This window comes from Lepus europaeus, chromosome 16 (assembly GCF_033115175.1).
Source record: "Lepus europaeus isolate LE1 chromosome 16, mLepTim1.pri, whole genome shotgun sequence".
Lineage (NCBI taxonomy): Eukaryota > Metazoa > Chordata > Mammalia > Lagomorpha > Leporidae > Lepus > Lepus europaeus.
The window spans coordinates 59104608-59123861 of record NC_084842.1 but is presented as its reverse complement, the minus strand read 5'-3'; the positions used below and the strand labels follow the sequence as shown (position 1 = coordinate 59123861).

At 38.8% G+C, this 19254-nt stretch overlaps 1 protein-coding gene across 4 annotated transcripts in view; it reads left to right on the top strand.

Annotated features, from left to right (window-relative positions):
* The window catches only part of KLHL5 (kelch like family member 5), a 76078-nt gene that overhangs the window by 42827 nt on the left and 13997 nt on the right, over positions 1–19254 (top strand). For all 4 annotated transcript variants that reach the window (XM_062213586.1, XM_062213585.1, XM_062213584.1 and 1 more), the window contains 6 exons: positions 1357–1493; positions 2011–2207; positions 6753–6965; positions 11484–11670; positions 13877–14101; positions 17325–17487. In XM_062213586.1, the coding sequence (XP_062069570.1) occupies positions 1357–1493; positions 2011–2207; positions 6753–6965; positions 11484–11670; positions 13877–14101; positions 17325–17487 (1122 nt within the window). The remainder of the gene's footprint in view (positions 1–1356; positions 1494–2010; positions 2208–6752; positions 6966–11483; positions 11671–13876; positions 14102–17324; positions 17488–19254) is intronic.

The following is a 19254-nucleotide window of genomic DNA, read 5'->3' as shown; positions in this document are numbered from 1 at the left end:
TTCTGGCTCCCTGTTCTTGCTCACTCTGCAGGAGCCACACGAATCTCCTTATAGTTCTTGTGTGTGCCAGGCATGCTGGTCCTGCCTTGGAACTTTAGCATTGGCTGTTCCTTCTGCCTGGATGCTGTTCCCAGATTTATGCGTAACTAAACCCTGCTTCTAATGTCACCTTCCAAAGAGACCACCTTTTTACATTTACCACCCTTTGCCCATTTACCGGTAGCCTAGTCTCCCCCCATGGCTCTTCTCACCTTTTAATATATAGAGAAGTTATTTCTGCTTTTCCTTGTCTGTTTCCCTTCCCTCAAAAATTCAAGACCCCATGGGAGAAGGGCTCTTTTATCTGTATTGTACACGGATGTATGCAAGTGTTTAAAAAGGTGTCTAGTACATACAAGTGTGAGGCACAAATCAGTACTTGTGTTTGTCTAATGTATGAATGAATGACTGGCAGTTCTCTGAAGAAGATCTACATCCTCAGTAGCAGTCAGGTGAATGAAAATAATGAACAACCATTTGACACTTTTCAGATAGCCAAAAATGTTAAGTAAGGCCTGACAGTACACTGGGGGAAATGTTCACTCTTGTGTAGTGCTGCTGGGGAAAATTGGCACAGGACTGCGGAGAGCAATTTGGAAAACCTTAGGACTCAGCCGTAACGCCTTTGGGAAGGGAGGAAAATGGAATTAGAGAGGGGCACGGGAAGAGTTTCAACTATTAATGGTATCATTTTTATTTAAAAAAAATAGAGTAAACTTATTAAGTGAGCTGACATGAAAATACCTTGAAGACATTATCAAATGAAAAAATACATGTTTCAGAGAACATAACTTATATGTGACTGTCAAATCTTGACAGACATAGCTAAAACAAAATATTGTTTTATAGTATTATATAAACACATTATAAAACTAAAAATTAAAAATTACATGCTAAAATCATTTTCAAATGTCTCCCATATGTTTTCTACTTCCACAATTAATATTTTTAAACATTATAGGTTATTTTAAGTGATAAATGGAAAATATCCTCTACTTCCCTCTCCCCCACCTTTTCTTTATATAGTCATTTTAATGTTATGGGATGGTAGCCTATTTTCTGGATATTATGAAGCGATAGTTGAGTGGGTAAACAGATAAAATCATTTACCTCAGCAGAAAGTTTTCAGTAATGGTGATTTATTATTCAAAGGGAGGAAGTAGAGCAAAAAGCAATTTGTCAAACGTAAAATGCGTTTCTCAGTAGCATGCAATTTCTTTGAGTAACAAGAAAAAGAAGAGGAGGAGGCATTTATTAATGAACATGAACTTTAACGTGGTCATTGATTTTTTTTTTCCCCCTCTAATGTGTTCTCAGATTGGTGCTCTCCTCTGTCTCAGATTACTTTGCTGCCATGTTTACTAATGATGTCAGAGAAGCAAGACAAGAAGAAATAAAAATGGAAGGTGTAGAACCTAATTCATTATGGTCCTTGATTCAGTATGCATATACAGGTAAATATGTCTGAAAATGTAAATAAGACCCTCCCAGGTTTAAGTTACATGATTAGATTTCAAATTTCTGCCTTTAATAAAGTATGTTCTAGCTAATGGTTACTCTGCTGCTGTTATCACCACCTCTCGTGATTGCTGTATTGGTTAAAATCTTTAAAATGCTTAACATAATTATATTTTTGAATGCTATTTTAAAATATTAAGATAATTGTTAGATGAATTACATAATGTCAAATTTGTATACTGAAAATTTAAGAGTTATAAATAGTAGATATACTATATAATGCATTATTTTAAAATGCTGAAAATAAGCCATTAGTTTTTAATTTTAGTAGAGGTCACAAAAAGCTGATAATTTTTAGTTAATATCTTTTCTTCTTGCCTTCTAGAATGTTTTAAACCAAGGTCTGTAAGACATGTAATGAGCCCATATTTAGAAATGTTACTAACATCAAATATTTTATAAAGTGAAGTTAAGGTAGTTCCATAGCTAATGTAATTTCTTTTTATTATTAAGGCCGCCTTGAATTAAAAGAAGATAATATTGAGTGCCTGTTATCTACAGCTTGCCTTCTTCAGCTGTCACAGGTTGTGGAAGCATGCTGCAAGTTTTTAATGAAACAGCTTCACCCATCCAACTGTCTTGGAATCCGTTCTTTTGCTGATGCTCAAGGCTGTACAGATTTGCATAAAGTGGCTCACAATTACACTATGGTAAGTACTTTGTGAAAAGCAGGGAGGCATAGCCTCTCTGCCTTGTTCTTTATGGTTAAAACATTATCTACATGTGGCTGTTTTCACATGGTTCTGCCACATGTCTTCAGTTTCAAGTTCACGGTGTAGTATCTTATATTTTCTCTGAGTTATGAGAGAAAACACCAAGTAATATTTCTTCTGGATGGATGAGTCAAGCCCTAAGTTATTATAGTCACTAAGAAGCAGAGCAGTAGCCTAGGATTATTGTATTCAAGATTTTCAAATCTACTATTTTTAAAGCAAGACTTCCCCAAACATTGTATTTTCTAACAATTTTGAATTTTAGAATTGTCCTCATAGCACTGATGGAAGTTGGCAATAGTCACTGTACTGGTATGATGCTAATACTCCAAGCCAAAAAATGAATGGGACACTTTTACTAAGGATACATATGATTATATAAAGTATTTGTACCCATATAGGGTGATACTCTAAACTATAGCAAATTTTGTGTTCAAAATAATTTATAGAGGAGGTTCTGATTCAGGAACTTGAATGATGATGAACTATGTATTTATCTAGAATAGCGAGAACATAAGAGCGTATTGTTAGAGGGCAATTGGAAGGGGAGGGTGTGTGGATTTTTAAGGAATGATCATCGTGCCACAAGACAGCATTTAGTTATTCACACCTGGGCAATGTTTGAAGATTGTTGATTTAAATGCTTCAATTAAGGCAGTACAGATTCCAAGAGACAGAAGAATGTGAACATTTACTTAACGTGTATACAGTTATCTGTAATACTAATTTTATATACATTCAGGAAAAATTGTTTTGTTTACCCTCTCCTGCATCCACTGCCTTGGTTTATCTGTGAAAAGATGACAGTGCTTTGGGAATCTTTAGTAGAGATTTGGAAAAAGTGTAAGAACAGGTATTTACAAAATTGGGAAGGTTAATGCCACCTACTTCATAAGCTTGATGTGAGGATTAAATGAGCTAATAGAAGTTCAACACTCAAAACAGTGACTGGCACATCACATACCCAGTCAATAAATGATATCGCATCATCATCAGTCTATAGATTTGCCCTGTTCAACACGGTAACGATTTAAGTGAGGAACCAAAAGGACTTCCACAAAACTACAACCTTTATGATTGGTTTTCTCCCTGTAGTGTAATAATATTCTCAGAATATTTCTTGTTTATGATCGTCACAGGATTTCAAGTGAAAAAAACAAGAATTTGTGCAATAGGACAATAGTATACAGACCTAGCCAAGATATCAAGTTAACAGTTTTTAAATTAAGTCCTCAGTCTTTACTCATCTTGGTAGATTTCTCATTTTAACCTTAGTCCTTTAGGAACTTTCCAGAGTAATATAAACATAAACAAAGCTGGATTGTTTTTCATATGTTTATAATTTAAGTTGTACCTCTTTCCTAGGAAGGAATTTTATTCATGTGAAAACATTTGTATGCATTTAGGTCACTCCTGTTGTTTACAGTAGAGACATGATTGCTGCTTTAAGACTTAGAAATAAATTAAATTTAAATTAGCTGAATGCTTTTAAAGCTATTTTTATAGACAATTAGTTTTTTTTTTTTCACGGTCATTATTTAACATTACTTAGTTTCAACAGAGACATAAAGTTGAATCCTAATAACAATAAGTAATTTAGAGGCAGATTGTCTGATTTGAATTGTTGCTATGGAAACCAAGTGAAAATTTATAGAAAAATTCAATCTTCAATTTAAATAAATCCTTCAGTAATTTTATTTGCTAAAAACTATTCCAAAGAGAGAAAGGGTACACTGATAGCTGATAGCAAGTGTTTGGTAGCATGATAGTCATTTATATCAGAAAATGGATTTAAAGCATGGAGAAAGCTTAATGCCTGGCCAGTGAGTTCACTCAGTAAATAATGCATGTGTTGGGGATGGTCACCAATCCTTCATGAATATGGTGAGGAAAGGGTGAGGAGTTGCTTCCTGGATCCTAGAATCTAGGAACTTTGGTTCTCTTCTGATAGCCACTAAACCTGACCTGCAGTAAATCATTTAATAATCTCTTTAAAAAGCCCAAGACAAGTTGTCTCATTCAGTCATCTAATGTCACTATGAATTTTTGAAACACATATAAGCATTGAATTTTAAAACAAAAAAAAATCTCAATCTAGAAAACTTAAACATTGAATTCTGCTGAAATAGCTGCTTCAAGCCAAATGAATACTTTTGGTTTCTTTAGTTTTATTTATTTTTAAAAATTTATTTATTTTATTTGAAAGGTAGAGTTAGAGAGGCAGAGGCAGAGAGAGAGTTCTTCCATCCACTGGTTCACTCCCCAAATGGCTGGAGCTGGGCTGACCTGAAGCCAGGAGCCAGGAGCTTATTCCACATGGGTGCAGGGGCCCAAGTTCTTGGGCCATCCTCTACTGCTCTCCCAGGCCATAGCAGAGAGGTGGATTGGAGTAGCTGGGACTCAAACCTGTATCCATATGGGATGCTGGCACTGTAGGCAGCTGCTTTACCTGTTATGCCACAGCATGGGCCCCTAAATTAATACTTATGAGAAGCACTCTGTATTTAATTGAGTTCAGTACTATTTCATAAGTTGTTTAAAAAAATCACTTTCACATATAAATTATACTACTATGGAATGCACATTGTTCTGAAATAGATATATCAGGAAATAATTCATCATATAAATATTTATATAATAGTTCTTTTCTTACTAATGAAATTCAGTTAATACCACCTGGAAGTATGACAGTAGTTAAACTAGTATTATATAAAGATACTGATTATATTTATCTATACACTATACATTTAAACAATAAGAAATGCATATTTCTATTTCTTCAGAATCTCACTTAACATTGTATAATATATATCTTTCCATGTAGCTATGTGATCTTTGTCTCTGAATTTCTAACACTTCTTTAATAATCCACTGAGTTACAATGCTCTATAGCTTGACATTTAGATTATTTCCTATTTTTACTATTATAAATAATCAAAAAAGCATTGTGAGGTGGTCAGCTTTCTTTTCTGCTTGCAACTTATTTATTAAGAATTAAAATACAAGTGAATAACTGGGTTGAGAACTTCAACATTTTTGTAGCTCTTGCCTATACTAAACCATTTTATAACATCAGTCTGCAATGGAGTAGAGCAGTTTGCTTGAAGCCATTCCAGGATTGAGGTTTTATTAAAATATATTTCTGAAAATGACAGTCACTTAAAATAAACTCAATTTGGGCATCTTTTAACAAATCATGAATTGAAGTAATTGAATTTAGTTAATTATTCATGAATGGCTTTCCGGTTAAGAATTTGTATGGAAAAGAATGCTAACCCAAGATGTATTTTAGATCAGTATCTTACTTGAATTATCAGAGGTTGTGTAGGAAATAAAATTCTCATTTTATATGCTATAGAAGAGTTATTGATAGTCCTTATCTGTAGCTCTAATTTGTGTGTGTGTGTGTGCATTAGCTCTAATTTAAGCAACCTGAGCTATTTTACTAGAACTGTGCATGCTGGGACAATAATAGATTAGGTGGTATACAAAAAACATTAAAGGACAATAGTCTAGCATTGGCATTTATACTCATAATTATGTATTAGACTTGTAGCTCTTTGGATCAGAGGGTAAGTGTCCCTTCTCTCCAGATTACTTAGCATAACAGCATGTAAAGATCCTTCCCATTTCAAATTATAGAGGAGGGCTTGGCTTTAGTGCGAGGCCGGGCCTGAGTCATCTTCATTGTAAGGTCCTAGTCCTCTAGTACATTCTAGGTCAACACTTTTGCTTTGGTTCTTTTTCCTGAGAAAGACCAAGAGAACTTTGATGTAAATCAGATGAGAAGAGGTTAACATTTTCAGAAACAGTCCTAAAATTCTGAGTGGTGTTAATAACTAACATGAATACATACATCTCAATGTCTAATTCATTCTTTGCATTCTTCAAAACGCTTGCTAAAACACTATAATATTCTGTATTCTCTAACTTGGACAAAGCAGTAGCAGTCCCTGATTTTTGAAAAGCAGAGCACGGAGCCAGAGAGAGCCAGAGAGCAAGAGAGAGAGATCTTCCATCTGCTGGGTCACTTTCAAAAGGGCCTATATAATAGCCAGGTCTGGGCCAGGCTGGAGCCAGGATCCATGAACTCCATTCTGGTCTCCCATATGGCATGGGTGGTAGGGGTCCAAGCAGTTGAACCATCTTCCATTGCCTTTCCAGCACATTAGCAAGGAGCTGGATCGGAAGCCAAGCAGCAGACTTGAACTGGCACTCTTATATGGCACTCAGTGGCTTAACTCCCTGTACCTCAGTGCTAGCCTCACCCAGGTCCATTTTAAAAGTAATATCACTACTTGAGTTCTATGTATACTGTTTAACAATATAATTGCTTTTTAAATGGTTGTTTTCCCTGCTGTTTGTTTTCTAGCAAGTAGTAGTATATTGTAAGATTTAAAGAATAAATGTTGGTTTTGTATCCAACACAAAAAATGTTTAGTTTCTGATGGGACAGTGTTTATTTGCTGTTTTGCACTGTAGGAGCACTTCATGGAAGTAATCAGAAACCAGGAATTTGTGCTATTACCCGCCAGTGAAATTGCAAAGCTCCTGGCCAGTGATGACATGAACATTCCTAATGAGGAGACGATCTTGAACGCACTTCTTACCTGGGTCCGTCATGACTTGGAACAGAGACGGAAAGATCTCAGTAAACTTTTGGCTTACATTAGGCTACCTCTTCTTGCACCACAGGTAATTAATAGGGATTTGTTTATAGGTGTTTTTCTTTGCCTATATTATCCAATAAAGGAATTTTATTTTTGGGGGTTTTTTTGTTTGTTTGTTTGTTTGTTTTGACAGGCAGAGTGGATAGTGAGAGAGAGAGACAGAGAGAAAGGTCTTGTCTTCCTTTTTGCCGCTGGTTCACCCTCCAATGGCCGCTACGGCCGGCGCATCTCGCTGATCCGAAGCCAGGAGCCAGGTGCTTCTCCTGGTCTCCCTTACGGTTGCAGGGCCCAAGGACTTGGGCCATCCTCCACTGCCTTCCCGGGCCACAGCAGAGAGCTGGCCTGGAAGAGGGGCAACTGGGATAGAGTCCAGCGCCCCAACCGGGACTAGAACCTGGTGTGCCGGTGCCGCAAGGCGGAGGATTAGCCTGTTAAGCCACGGTACCGGCCTCAGTAAAGGAATTTTATATAAATTCCAATAAAATGTGCAGGTGGCAAGATAGTACACTAACAGAATTCTGCTTATGTGTTCAGTCCAGAGGATCTAGCAACCTCTGTTGCCTCGATTAAGTAACACTCTTGATTTTGGGGATTTTTATTTGACTCAGCTATTACCCTATACTACAGTTGGGAAACAATTAGTAATAAAAGGCACACTGGACCGTAGGAACCAGAAAAGTTAGAATAATCTACTTGTTCCATGTTTATTACTTATCCTGTTAATACTGGATTCTGGTGATATGTGCATTAATAAGATGATAATAAACCCAGCTCTGACATTTAAAAACTGCCCTGGCCTAGTCACACACCTGTTTCTTCATCTGCCCGGTGGAGATAACATCCTCTCTGACTCCTCACAGGATGGTTACGAGGATCAGAACATGCTCTCAGAAATAGAATGTGCTATGCAATAATGCTGTTGGCATTATGTAAGCACTAAGAGGATCCCAAGTGATTCAAGGCAGTCAATCCTAACATATTCACATGCGTGGTTTCCCGTTTTTACAGTTGTCACTGCAATATTCAAAAAATTTCACCTGCAAGAATTCTTTGTTGTCTACCTTAAGGCCTTGAATGCATAATATGAGGCCTTAAAAGCAGAGAAAGAATGAGTTATTACTGTTCAAGGTCAGACTTTGTTTCCTTTTTTCTCCCCATAATTTCAAGTGCCATCAGTGTTATTTGTGTTTGTCCAGAGAGAGGATAATGTATTATTTTGTGCTGTTGTAAGTGAAAGCTACTGCTTGTTGTCTGCCTTACAGAGACAAAAATCAATGCTGATGCTTTATAAGACCTGCCTCTTCAGAGCAGAGTATTGTAGGAACAACTTGGGAGTGAAATGGAATGAATTGAATTCAGGAAAAATAGCACAATAAAGTGTTTCTCTTAAAATCAGACTTAAAGAAGGGAGTCTTATTTTTAGCTGTCTAGTGGAATTTTTTCTTTACTCTCTTATAGGTAAAAACAAAATCTGAAAAATTCCATTAGATTTTAAAAGAATCTGCAATTAAGTAACCTGACAATTTACTCCGGTTCTGCAGTTTCCAGCATTTGTGCCATATTTGCATGACTGTTATAGATTTTTAAAATTCCTGCTATCCAAGATGCTGCTGATAATCATAGCCATAAGTTCTTAGAGTTGAAAGGCAGTTTGGAGATTAGCTATTCCAACACCTGTTGTGCAAATGAAATACCAGACCAAAAAAGCAAAACCATATGTTCTGAATTACAAAGTGATCGCATAAATTCCTGTTCTTTTGCCTTATAGTTTTATTTGGCTTTGCTCCTCGGTGAACTCATGGAGCTAATTAGGGGCAGAGGTAGCACTTGAACTCAACTGCAGTTTCTGTGCCTTTTCTCCTAACCCAGTCTGCATCTTGAATATTCTGTGTAACATAACTGGGTAGGGGGAGGGATTCAGGTAGAGCAAGAAATATATTTGAAAAATAAATCCGTGACTATAGCATAATGAAATGAAGGCTGTGATAAGACAGATGAACATGACATTATGAAAATAATGAGTAGCCATCCAAACCGATGGTGGAGAAGCACAGAGAACTTCCTGGGGTGTCTCTTGATCTGCATTGTTATTTAGCTGCCCAAAAGAATGGGCATGCTACTCAGGAGAGATAGGAGGTTGTATCTCAAAAGGGAATTGTGAACGACTATGTCATGTTCTAGAATTTGAAGACAGTTTGCATGGCTTGAGTGCAAAATTAAAAGGGGACAATGAGAAGAGATGAGGCTGGAGAGGGAAATGGACCAGATCATCAAAAACCTCTCATTTTGCCTATGAGTTTTGATTTTATCCCAAAAGAAGGAAACACACACAAAAATTAACAAGGGAGGGCAGAATTGTAATTTCACTTTGGAAATATTACTTTAACTGCCTTGCAGAAAATAGATCATAGAGCTCAAAACTAGAAATCATTAGGAGGGCTAGTGGAATTTCATCCTGAATGGCAGCTTATCCACTATGCCAGACATCGACCCCTAAACTTCTTGATTTGATGAAGACAGTGTGGTTAGAAATATGAGGACATTTGTGTGTGTACACACACACACACACACAACTTAGAAGATCTTGACACTTAAATTGTTCATGTTATCAATGGTTAGCCTGAATTACAAGTTTCTTAGTCTCCACTACTGTGCTGTCAGTTCTCATTATTTTCTTCTGAAAGTTAGACATATAAAATAGGTTTGTACCGTTAGCATTGTTTTAGTTTGCAACTTTTTGGTACAAAAACATTTTTTTCTTTTTTTAAAAAAATTTTTTTTTCTTGAAATCTATAGAATTCCAGGGACCGGCACTGTGGCATAGTGGGTAAAGCCACTTCCTGCAGTGCTAGCATCCCATTTGGGCACCAGTTCAAGTCTCAGCTACTCCACTTCTGATCCAGCTCTCTGCTATGTTCTGGGAAAGCAGTAGAAGATGGTCCAAGACTTTGGGCCCCTGCACCTGCAGGGGAGACCCAGAAGAAGCTCCTGGCTTTTGGTCGGCCCAGCTCTGGCCGTTGTGGCCATTTGGGGAGTGAACCAGCAGATGAATGATCTCTCTCTCTCTCTGCCTCTCTCTCTGGAACTCTACCTTTCAAATAAATAAATAAATCTTTTTTAAAAAAAAAAGCTATAGAATTCTGGGGTTGGTGCTGTGGCACAGTGGGTTAAGACACTGCCTGTAGCATCAGCATCTCTTACAGGCACCAGTTTGAGTCTTTGGTGCTCCACTTCCAATTTAGCATCCTGTTAATTCACCTGGGAAAGCAGTGAAAGATGGCCCAAGTTCCTGGGCCCCTGCACGCACATCTGAGACCTGGAAGAAGCCCCTGCTCCTGGTTTTGGCATGACACAACCCTAGCTGTTGTGGCCATTTGGGGAGTGAATCAGTGGATGGAATCTTTCTCTCTCTCTCTTTAACTCTGCCTTTCAACTGAATGAATAAATCTTTTTTGTATGATTTATTTTATTTATTTGAAAGACAGAGTTACAGAGAGGTAGAGACATAGAGAGGTCTTCCATCTACTGGTTCACTCCCCAAATGGCTGCAATGGCCAGAGATGCACCGATCTGAAGCCAAGAGCCAGGAGCTTCCTCCTAGTCTCCCATATGGGTTCAGGGGTCCAAGAACTTGAGCCATCTTCCACATATTTCCCAGGCCATAGCAGAGAGCTGGATAGGAGGTGGAGCAGCTGGGACTCGAACCAGTGCCCATATGGGATGCTGGCACTGCAGGCTGGGGCTTTAACCTGCTGTGCCACAGTGCTGGCCCCAAATGAATAAATCTTTAAAAATATTTTTAAAGGGTAAAGACTTATCCCTATTTAAAAAAATTTTATTTATTTATTTATTAGAGTTACAGAGAGGCAGAGAGAGAGGGAGGGAGAGAGGGAGGTTTTCCATCTGCCTGCGATGGCTGGAGCTGGGCTGATCTGAAGTCAGGAGCCAGGAGCTTCTTCCAGGTCTCCCATGTGGGTGCCAGGGCCCAAGGACGTGGACCATCTTCTGCTGCACATTAGCAGGGAGCTGGATTGGAAGTGGAGCAGTCAGAACTTGAACTGGATTCATAGTAACACAAGAGATTTTAATTTTTTTAGATTATCACCCTTTGGAGTTCTTTGCCCCATAAGGAATTAGTAATTTTTTGCTGTTGTTTGTACATTACTTAGAGTAGTCAAGAAAATACAGTTTAATTAGTCAGCTCCCACTTATAATTATTCTCCAATCAAAATTATTTCCAATTCAAAAAGTAAAATGACTTAAACAATTCTAGAAATTCCAGAAAAATAGTAAAAAGATTATTTTAAAAGCACAGTAATTCAACTACTCAGAGATAAACCCTATTAAGATTTTAGAGTATACCAAGTGTGTGCCCCAATTTTTTTCCATTGAAATTTAAAATATAAATCTTGAAAAAGTTACATATTTTAAAAATGTGTCCAGACTTGAATTTTTTTAAAAAAGAGAGAGTTTTCTTTGATCACTTATTCTTTTAACTTATTTTCTTAGTCATTCAGTGTGCATACTCAGTATCCTTTTCTAGTTTCTGGCAGATATGGAAAATAATGCACTTTTTCGCGATGATATAGAATGTCAAAAACTCATTATGGAAGCAATGAAGTATCATTTATTACCAGAGAGACGGCCCATGTTACAAAGCCCTCGGACAAAACCCAGAAAGTCAACTGTTGGTACTTTATTTGCAGTTGGAGGAATGGACTCAACAAAAGGTATTGAATAATCTTTTATTTGGAGGTCAGGGGGGAAAAGAAATTTTATGAGTAACATATACAGCTGTTTGGAGAAATGGCTGATTTCAAGAAAAAAGATACTTGGCAACCACCATCATAATTCCTGATTCCATCAATAATCATCAGTGGGTGCTGAGACTAGTGGATGATAGTTTGAGGAGAGCAGGATATTTTGTCTGAGTATTTTCCAGCCACATTCCTATCAGTTCCAAAGGGTAAAGCAGTATCTCTTCGAGGGAGAAACTAACCCAATCAAAGGTGCTGTTGCCAGTAGTGAGCCTACGCAGCCTTAAGCGCCTCCGATAAGATGCACTGAGAGGAACTCGGGTGCACATCTGTCCCAGTCCTGCAAAAGGGTGTAACCTGGATTTAATCACGAGGAAAGAAGCAAATCTAAGTTGAAAGACATTGTACCAAATAACTTGTCTGTAGTATTCAAATGTCAGTGTCATGAATACAGAATGATTCAGGAATTGTTCCAGCTTACAGGGGACTAGAGAGACATGACAGCTGTTGTGCTACATCATCTTGGATTTTCTTTTGCTGTAAAGGACATAATTGAAACAAATGACAAAATTCAAATAAGCTCTGTAGATCATAGAATAACAGTTTTTACTAATAGTAAAAGTAATAGCAGTGAATATCATATAGTAGAATTGTATAAATGTTAATTCCCAGCTTTTAGTCATTGTTTTATCTTGTTTTGAGGAAGATACTGAAGTAAGAGAGTGTGTGTGCGTGCATGTGCGTGTGTCTTGAGAGGGTTTTTGAGCATCATTTCTGCAACTTAAACATTTCTGGAAATAACACAGGTATGCATACAAATATATGTGCACACACAAACATACGTAGAAAGCAAATGTAATATGAAATGATTGGGAATTCTTTGTGGTATGTTTTGAACTGTTCTCACTACTAGTAGAAATAATAGCAATGAACACCATACACAGCGCGCACTGGCTGTTGTGCTAAAAGCTCTCTGGGTATTACCTCTCGGTGTACATCCATCTCCCCTTCCTCTGAATTCCTAGTGCTATAGTCTGCCATCCTCTGGCAACACCTCTCTCACTCTGGCTGCCGCTCCAGTCTCAGCTCATTCTGCCTCTTCCTCAGTCTTCCTGTCCCAGCCCCATTGGTCTCCTCATTCATCTGTAGTGCCAAATACTTTATCCCCCATCAGTGACACCATATTAGCTATTCCCTCTCAGTGCGATGTCTAGCAGGAGTAATTCATTCAGCTCTCCTCTCAATGTCAACTTACCAAAGAGGTCTTCCATGACCATCCAGTAGCAACCTCTTGCTCACTAGGTTCAACTCTTTTCCCTACCACTTTCTATTGTCTTACTCTGTATTATGTTTCTCCATTGCACTGATACATTTGTTAGTGGTCTCTTGATCTCTTGCCCCTCAGTAAGCTCCAGAAAGCAAGGAGTTTGTTTTGCTCAGTAATATATTCCCAGAGCCTAGAACAGTGCTTTGCACCACGATGGCATTGAATAAGGGACTCTCCAGTGCCGGGAGACCCCGTCCCATAGCCTTGGGCAGTCAACCCTTCACTGCCTTCTCCCAAGGAGGCACCCTAGGGGACTTCCTCTGCCAGGAGGGCTGCCCAGTCTGCCAGCCCTGAGTGTGAAGCCATGGAGGAATGTACCTAATCCATATTCAGCAAGGAGAAGCAGCCAGAATAACGCCCTCATTCTGGTAAAAAGCCAGTCTAAATGTAACCAGGCTTTCAGATCCTGTGTGTAGAGGTGCCCATCTGTTTTGAGGGATGTCCCACCCCATTAAACCTTGCTACCTTGCTGACCGGAAAAAAAAAAGAAAATGGGCAGGATTTACTTCCACAGCCCCTGCTTCTTAATACCTGGTTTTACTTTTAAATTCTAAGTGCAGAAATCCAGTTGACTGGCTTTAGGTCAGACCTGGGCCCCAAACTTCCAGGAGCAAGGAGAACCAATGTTGTCTTTTCAGTTTCCTGGGAAATTGGATTTTGCCTCCCCTCCATACAAAGACATACAGTGGAAAACCCCCTAAGCACGAGAAGAAAATTCTGATATTAATTGCCCAAAGTAGATAATACTGTACTGTGTCTCAGTCTAATACAATTATACTTTTATAGGTATGTTTCCTAAAATAGTCAATCATTGGATTTTTATTTACATAACTTCTATATATTACTATTAAGGAGCAACAAGCATTGAAAAGTATGATCTCCGTACAAACATGTGGACTCCTGTAGCGAATATGAATGGGAGGAGGCTGCAGTTTGGCGTTGCGGTGTTAGATGACAAACTGTACGTGGTCGGAGGGCGAGATGGATTGAAGACTTTGAATACCGTAGAGTGCTACAATCCCAAGACCAAAACCTGGAGCGTAATGCCGCCTATGTCCACACATAGACATGGACTTGGTAAGTAGGACCATGAGGATTCACTCCTAATAGAGTATGCTATTAGGATCCACAGCATTTTTACATTCTGTACCAGGCAGAAGACAACAAGTATGGCAGCTGAGTCAGCAATGCTTAGTCACCCAGCATTCCACACTACTCCCTGCTATCTGAGAAGCAGACTGGAGAAAACAGGCTTATCTATAACTGTGGCAGCAACTAGCACCAGTGGAAACCTGCATATCTACGGATATCTAAGGATTTCAGGGTAGCATGATGGCTTGACATCTGCCTCTTAACAGATGTGCTCTGTGTTGACAATTAGCATTACCTAACTCTGATTAAGATGCTAATTGTTCAATCCTTAGCATTATTATTTTTCATATATATCCCTTTTTTTAGAAAAAATTTATATATTTATTTGAAAGGCAGAGTTACACAGGCAGAGGCAGAGAGAGAGGTCTTCCATCTGCTGGTTCACTCCCTAAATGGCTGCAAGAAAATACCAAAATTTTGAGATGGCACACAGAATGTGAATGTAGACTTTTTATTCTTTCATTTAATAATTCACTGAGCAGACACTGATCAGCATGTACTATTACCATTCTCTTTGTTTTGTGGGCAAAGATGAACAAGACACTGTGTTTGCCCTCATGGAATCGATGGCTCATTCTGAGATGCAGGGAAGGGAATTTAGGGACTTCTTTTTTCTCAGTGAATCAGGACAAAGTGTTGTGTGATGAGAAAGAAGGAGGTAGCGATCAGTATGAAATGTATTTGCATCACTCAGTTTTTGCTGCATGGCAAACGGCTCCAAAGCTTAGAGGTTTACCTAACTGTTGTCTGTTTAGTTCATGGACCTGTTAGTGAGCTAGGAGGCTTTTCTGAGCTGCCTTGGATGACCACTGCTGGGCTTTCATGAGTCTGAGGTGTGCTGGTGGGCTGGCTGATCTGGGCAGGCCTCACGTGTCAAGCTGTTGGCCTGGGCTATCGAGGCCTTAGGTTGCTTGCCTCAAATCAGTCAGCAGGCTAGCCCAGACTTGCTTCACACAAGTCAGCAGGCTAGCCCAGACTTGGTTCACACGGTGGCAGTCACGTGGTTTTAGAAGCAGCAAAGAGAAGCAAGCCCCAAAATACACACTTTAAAGCTTCTGCTTGTAGGATCTTTGCGGATGTCTCATTGGCCAACACAAATCACGTGGGCAAGCCCAGACTGAGTGGAGAAAAGAGGCTCATGTTTTTGGGAGCAGGAGCAGAGTCACATGGCAAGAAAAGGCATGAATTCAAAGAAGGAAGCGTTTGTGGCTATGTTATCAATTTATCAGTTAAGAAGGTTTAAGGTAGTAGCTGGAAAGAATTTGGGTAGGTCATCATAGAAGGTGAATTAAAGATGGGTGAGAAGCAGTAAAGGCATAGCTGAATTTAGCACAGTTTATGCTGTACTCAGTTTATGAGTACTGAGCACCACTGCAGAGACTGACCTCCAAAGCCAGTACCCAGTAGTGAAAACTGCCTAAGGAGGAACACTGACACAGTAGTGTACAGCAAAATATCAAAGATTCTACTAATTGTATTCAGGTCTCAATGAAAGGAATCTTAAAAAGAGTTTAGGCTAAGATACCAAGAGAAGGAGTTTAAAATTAGCTATATGAAATTTTAAAAAGAACCCTATTAAAACATTACTCTTGAGTACATAAAATCAACTACTACATATGCACAGAACTAGAAGATATAGCTTAGGCACATGTAAGGTATAAATTCGGGTTGACTCATATCCATGGTCAACAGTATGATTTATTTGCATACTTCCTCCTAGCCAATGGTGGAGAAGGAAGCTTAATTCTAATTTAGGGTAAATTGTTATATAGTACATAGATTGTGGTTTCCCACGATCTAGCTGTGTTTTAGACACATCAGCTTGTGCATGGAATGCCATCATTACTTTAGTGCCATACAGAGGACCTCACTGAACTGCAGCAGGTTCAAAGGAAGATGATGAGATCATTCTGTCTTCTGTAAGCCCCAATTTAAATTTTTCATCCAAAACAGTCTTGTTCTTACAAATTTACCTGATACTAAATAAATTTGACCTTATAAAATTAGCTTTTATTTAAGAAACTCTCCTTTTCTCTTTTCATACACAGGAACTGTATGAAAAGCTCATTGAAAACAGGCTTCTGCTGCTAAAATTTCTTATCAGTCATTTTTTAAGGGGTTAGACTAGATGGACCCTTTAAGTTTTCTTCTAGTCTTTTGTTTAATAACATGTATATATACAATATATACTAAAAATCAGACTTATGTGAAATTGGCAATGTATACGTGTGTGTACATAGTCCCCAACAGTCAGAAGTGGTAAAGCATGTTATATACTATAACAAATGAGTGGAATTATGTTGGCTTGGGTCATGCCTGAGTAGTGCATATTTTTTTATTTTGCCACAATTTTGCAAATAAACACTTATATTACAAAGGTTTTCTTGGTCTTCAAGTAATATATTTTAAATCAAATGTAAGTACAGTAAATTTTGGTTATAGAGGCAAACTTAACCAAGCAATGATATAGTTATTTGGCTTTCTCACTGTTCTTCCTAGTAGGTAGGAGGATGGGTGGGATTGAAATAGCACTGTAGTTCTGGTCTTAAAAGTTTTTGAAGCTGTGTATTGATACACAACAGTGGAAAGTTATTTTTAAAACTGTGCCAGATGCATACATTGCCACAGTTTAAAACATTTTTGAAGCATTTGGATATATTTAAAAAAAGCGTTTTTATTCATTTCTCTCAATTGAAGTATGTGAGATTTTACTGTAGTTAGATATGATGCTTCAGTCTATCAGAATGATTTATCACTGCAGAGCTGAGCCACATTAATTTGTTATCCAACAAATACCCATTTTTCTACAAAGTGCCAGGCACTCAGAACATAACAGATAGGGCTGTGATTTCATAGGCTTTATATTTTAATCAGGAAATAGGCATAAAATATAATTCAGGTGTTGATGAGTGCTAATAAGGCAAAAATTATCTCAAAAGGGTAGAAGACCTCTCTGCTAAGACGACATTGGAGCAGACACCGAGTAAACGTAGGAAGCCAGACGTGGAGGTAGCCGGGCGGTGAGGCTGAGGCAGAGGGGAGAGCGTGAGCAAAGGTTCTGAGTATGCGTGGTGTGTCTGAGCTACAGGAGTGTCGTTAGACTTAGAAACAAATCTTAAGTCATTACTTCTTTCCCATCTCTTTGCAGGTGTGGCTGTATTAGAAGGTCCCATGTATGCAGTAGGAGGGCATGATGGCTGGAGCTATCTGAACACAGTGGAAAGATGGGACCCTCAGGCTCGCCAGTGGAATTTTGTTGCCGCTATGTCCACCCCCAGGAGCACAGTAGGTGTGGCAGTACTGAGTGGAAAGTAAGGAAATGCTTTTAATTCCTTTTAAAACTCAACACACCAAAATTATTAAGTTACATGAGTTCCAGCTTAAATATACAGAGAAATCCTTGAAAAGTAAGTCAAAGCAACTTTTACAACTGTCTCTCCTTTTTTTTTTTTTTTGTTTGAAAGTCAGAGTACACAGAGAAGGAGAGGCAGAGAGAGAGAGAGAGAGATCTTCCATCCGCTGGTTCACTCTCCAACTGGCCGCAATGACCAGAGTTGCACCTATTTGAAGCCAGGAGCTTCTTCCGGGTCTCCCACATGGGTCCAGGAGCTCAAGGACTTGGGCTGTTCTCTACTGCTTTCCCAGGCCATAGCAGAGAGCGGGATCAGAAGTGGAGTAGCCTGGACTCAAACCAGCGCCCCTATGGGATGCCAGCACTGCAGGCGGTGGCTTTACCCACTATGCCACAGCACCAGCCCCAGTATCTCTTTTCATAATAGTTCTAAATAAAATAACTCAGTGTTAAAGCTTCAGCTATTACTCCAGTGTGCAGACAACTATATATTTCTAGTTATCATTTTGAGTAAAGAAATTTTATATATTCGGTGTCAATAAATTGTACAGTAAAAGTCTGGTAGATATGCCTTTAAAAGGATCTGGGGGATAGATATGGTGCAGCAGTTTATATGCCACTCTGGATGCCTGTGTTGCACGTCAGAGTACCTAGGTTCAAGTCCTAGCTTTCTCAATTTAAGCTTTTGGCTAGTGCAGTCCCTGAGAGGCAACAGGTGATGGCTGAGTAGTTGGCTCAAGTAGGCTGTCTACGTGGGAGACCTGGATTGAGTTCTGCTCCCGTGCAGGCACTGGGAGTAGACCAGCAGATGGCAGCTTTGTATGTGTCTCTCTAAGTAGTATATTGTCTCGCTCAGTGTTTCCCTAAAAATCTCTATCTTTTCTGATTTATCTTTACTTTCACATTCCTTTCTTATTTTGGTAAACTGGTGAAAGCTAGAAGGGTTTAGAACAAGGTGCTGTCTTGCTTTTCTGCTCTAAATAAGCAGATTTAGAGCCAACACAGCCACTCCTGGTTACTCAGAGACTTACATATGTCTCTTCAGCACCTTCTTCCAAAGAATGAAGCCCTCTGTGGTTGTTACCTTGCGTATTGCATAGCTTTTCCCACCTAAAATGCATTATCATCATTTCCAGAAAGAGGAAGGCATCATCATAGGTTTAAACAGAATTAATTAACAGTTTCTAAAATCATTATTGGTGATTGTGAAGAAAATAGTAGTAATTTAAAATAATGTCTTATGATCTTGTTTCCTCAGCACCTATTAGGCCATCATTTTGGTTGTTTTCCCAGCACTGCTGGAAATGATGATGGAGAGCATTCGTTTTAGCTAGAGAAATAAGGCCCAAATTCATTACCAGGCATCTTTCCTAAGGGATAGAAGGGTTGGCCATCAAGAATCTAAATACAGTCATCTCAGTGTGGGCCCTTTGGCTTAAACTCTGGGATTGGTTCCATGGACTACGTTTTGTTCAGTGGCGTATTTCTGAGTCCTTCTTTCTTGGATGACAAGAGTAACTGCTTTCTCTGAAACCTGGTTTCCAGACCTACTCTAAAGCCGAAAGACCTCATTGCTACGCCTGGAAGACTTTGCCAGCCACCTAGGCATAGAAATGTTGTTCTTTCTTTTCTTGTCCTCTAATGAGAAGTATTTGTCTTTCATTTACCTAAAGAATAATTAGTTGAATATAAATCTGAGAGAGCCTGATTATATCAGAAGCTAAGG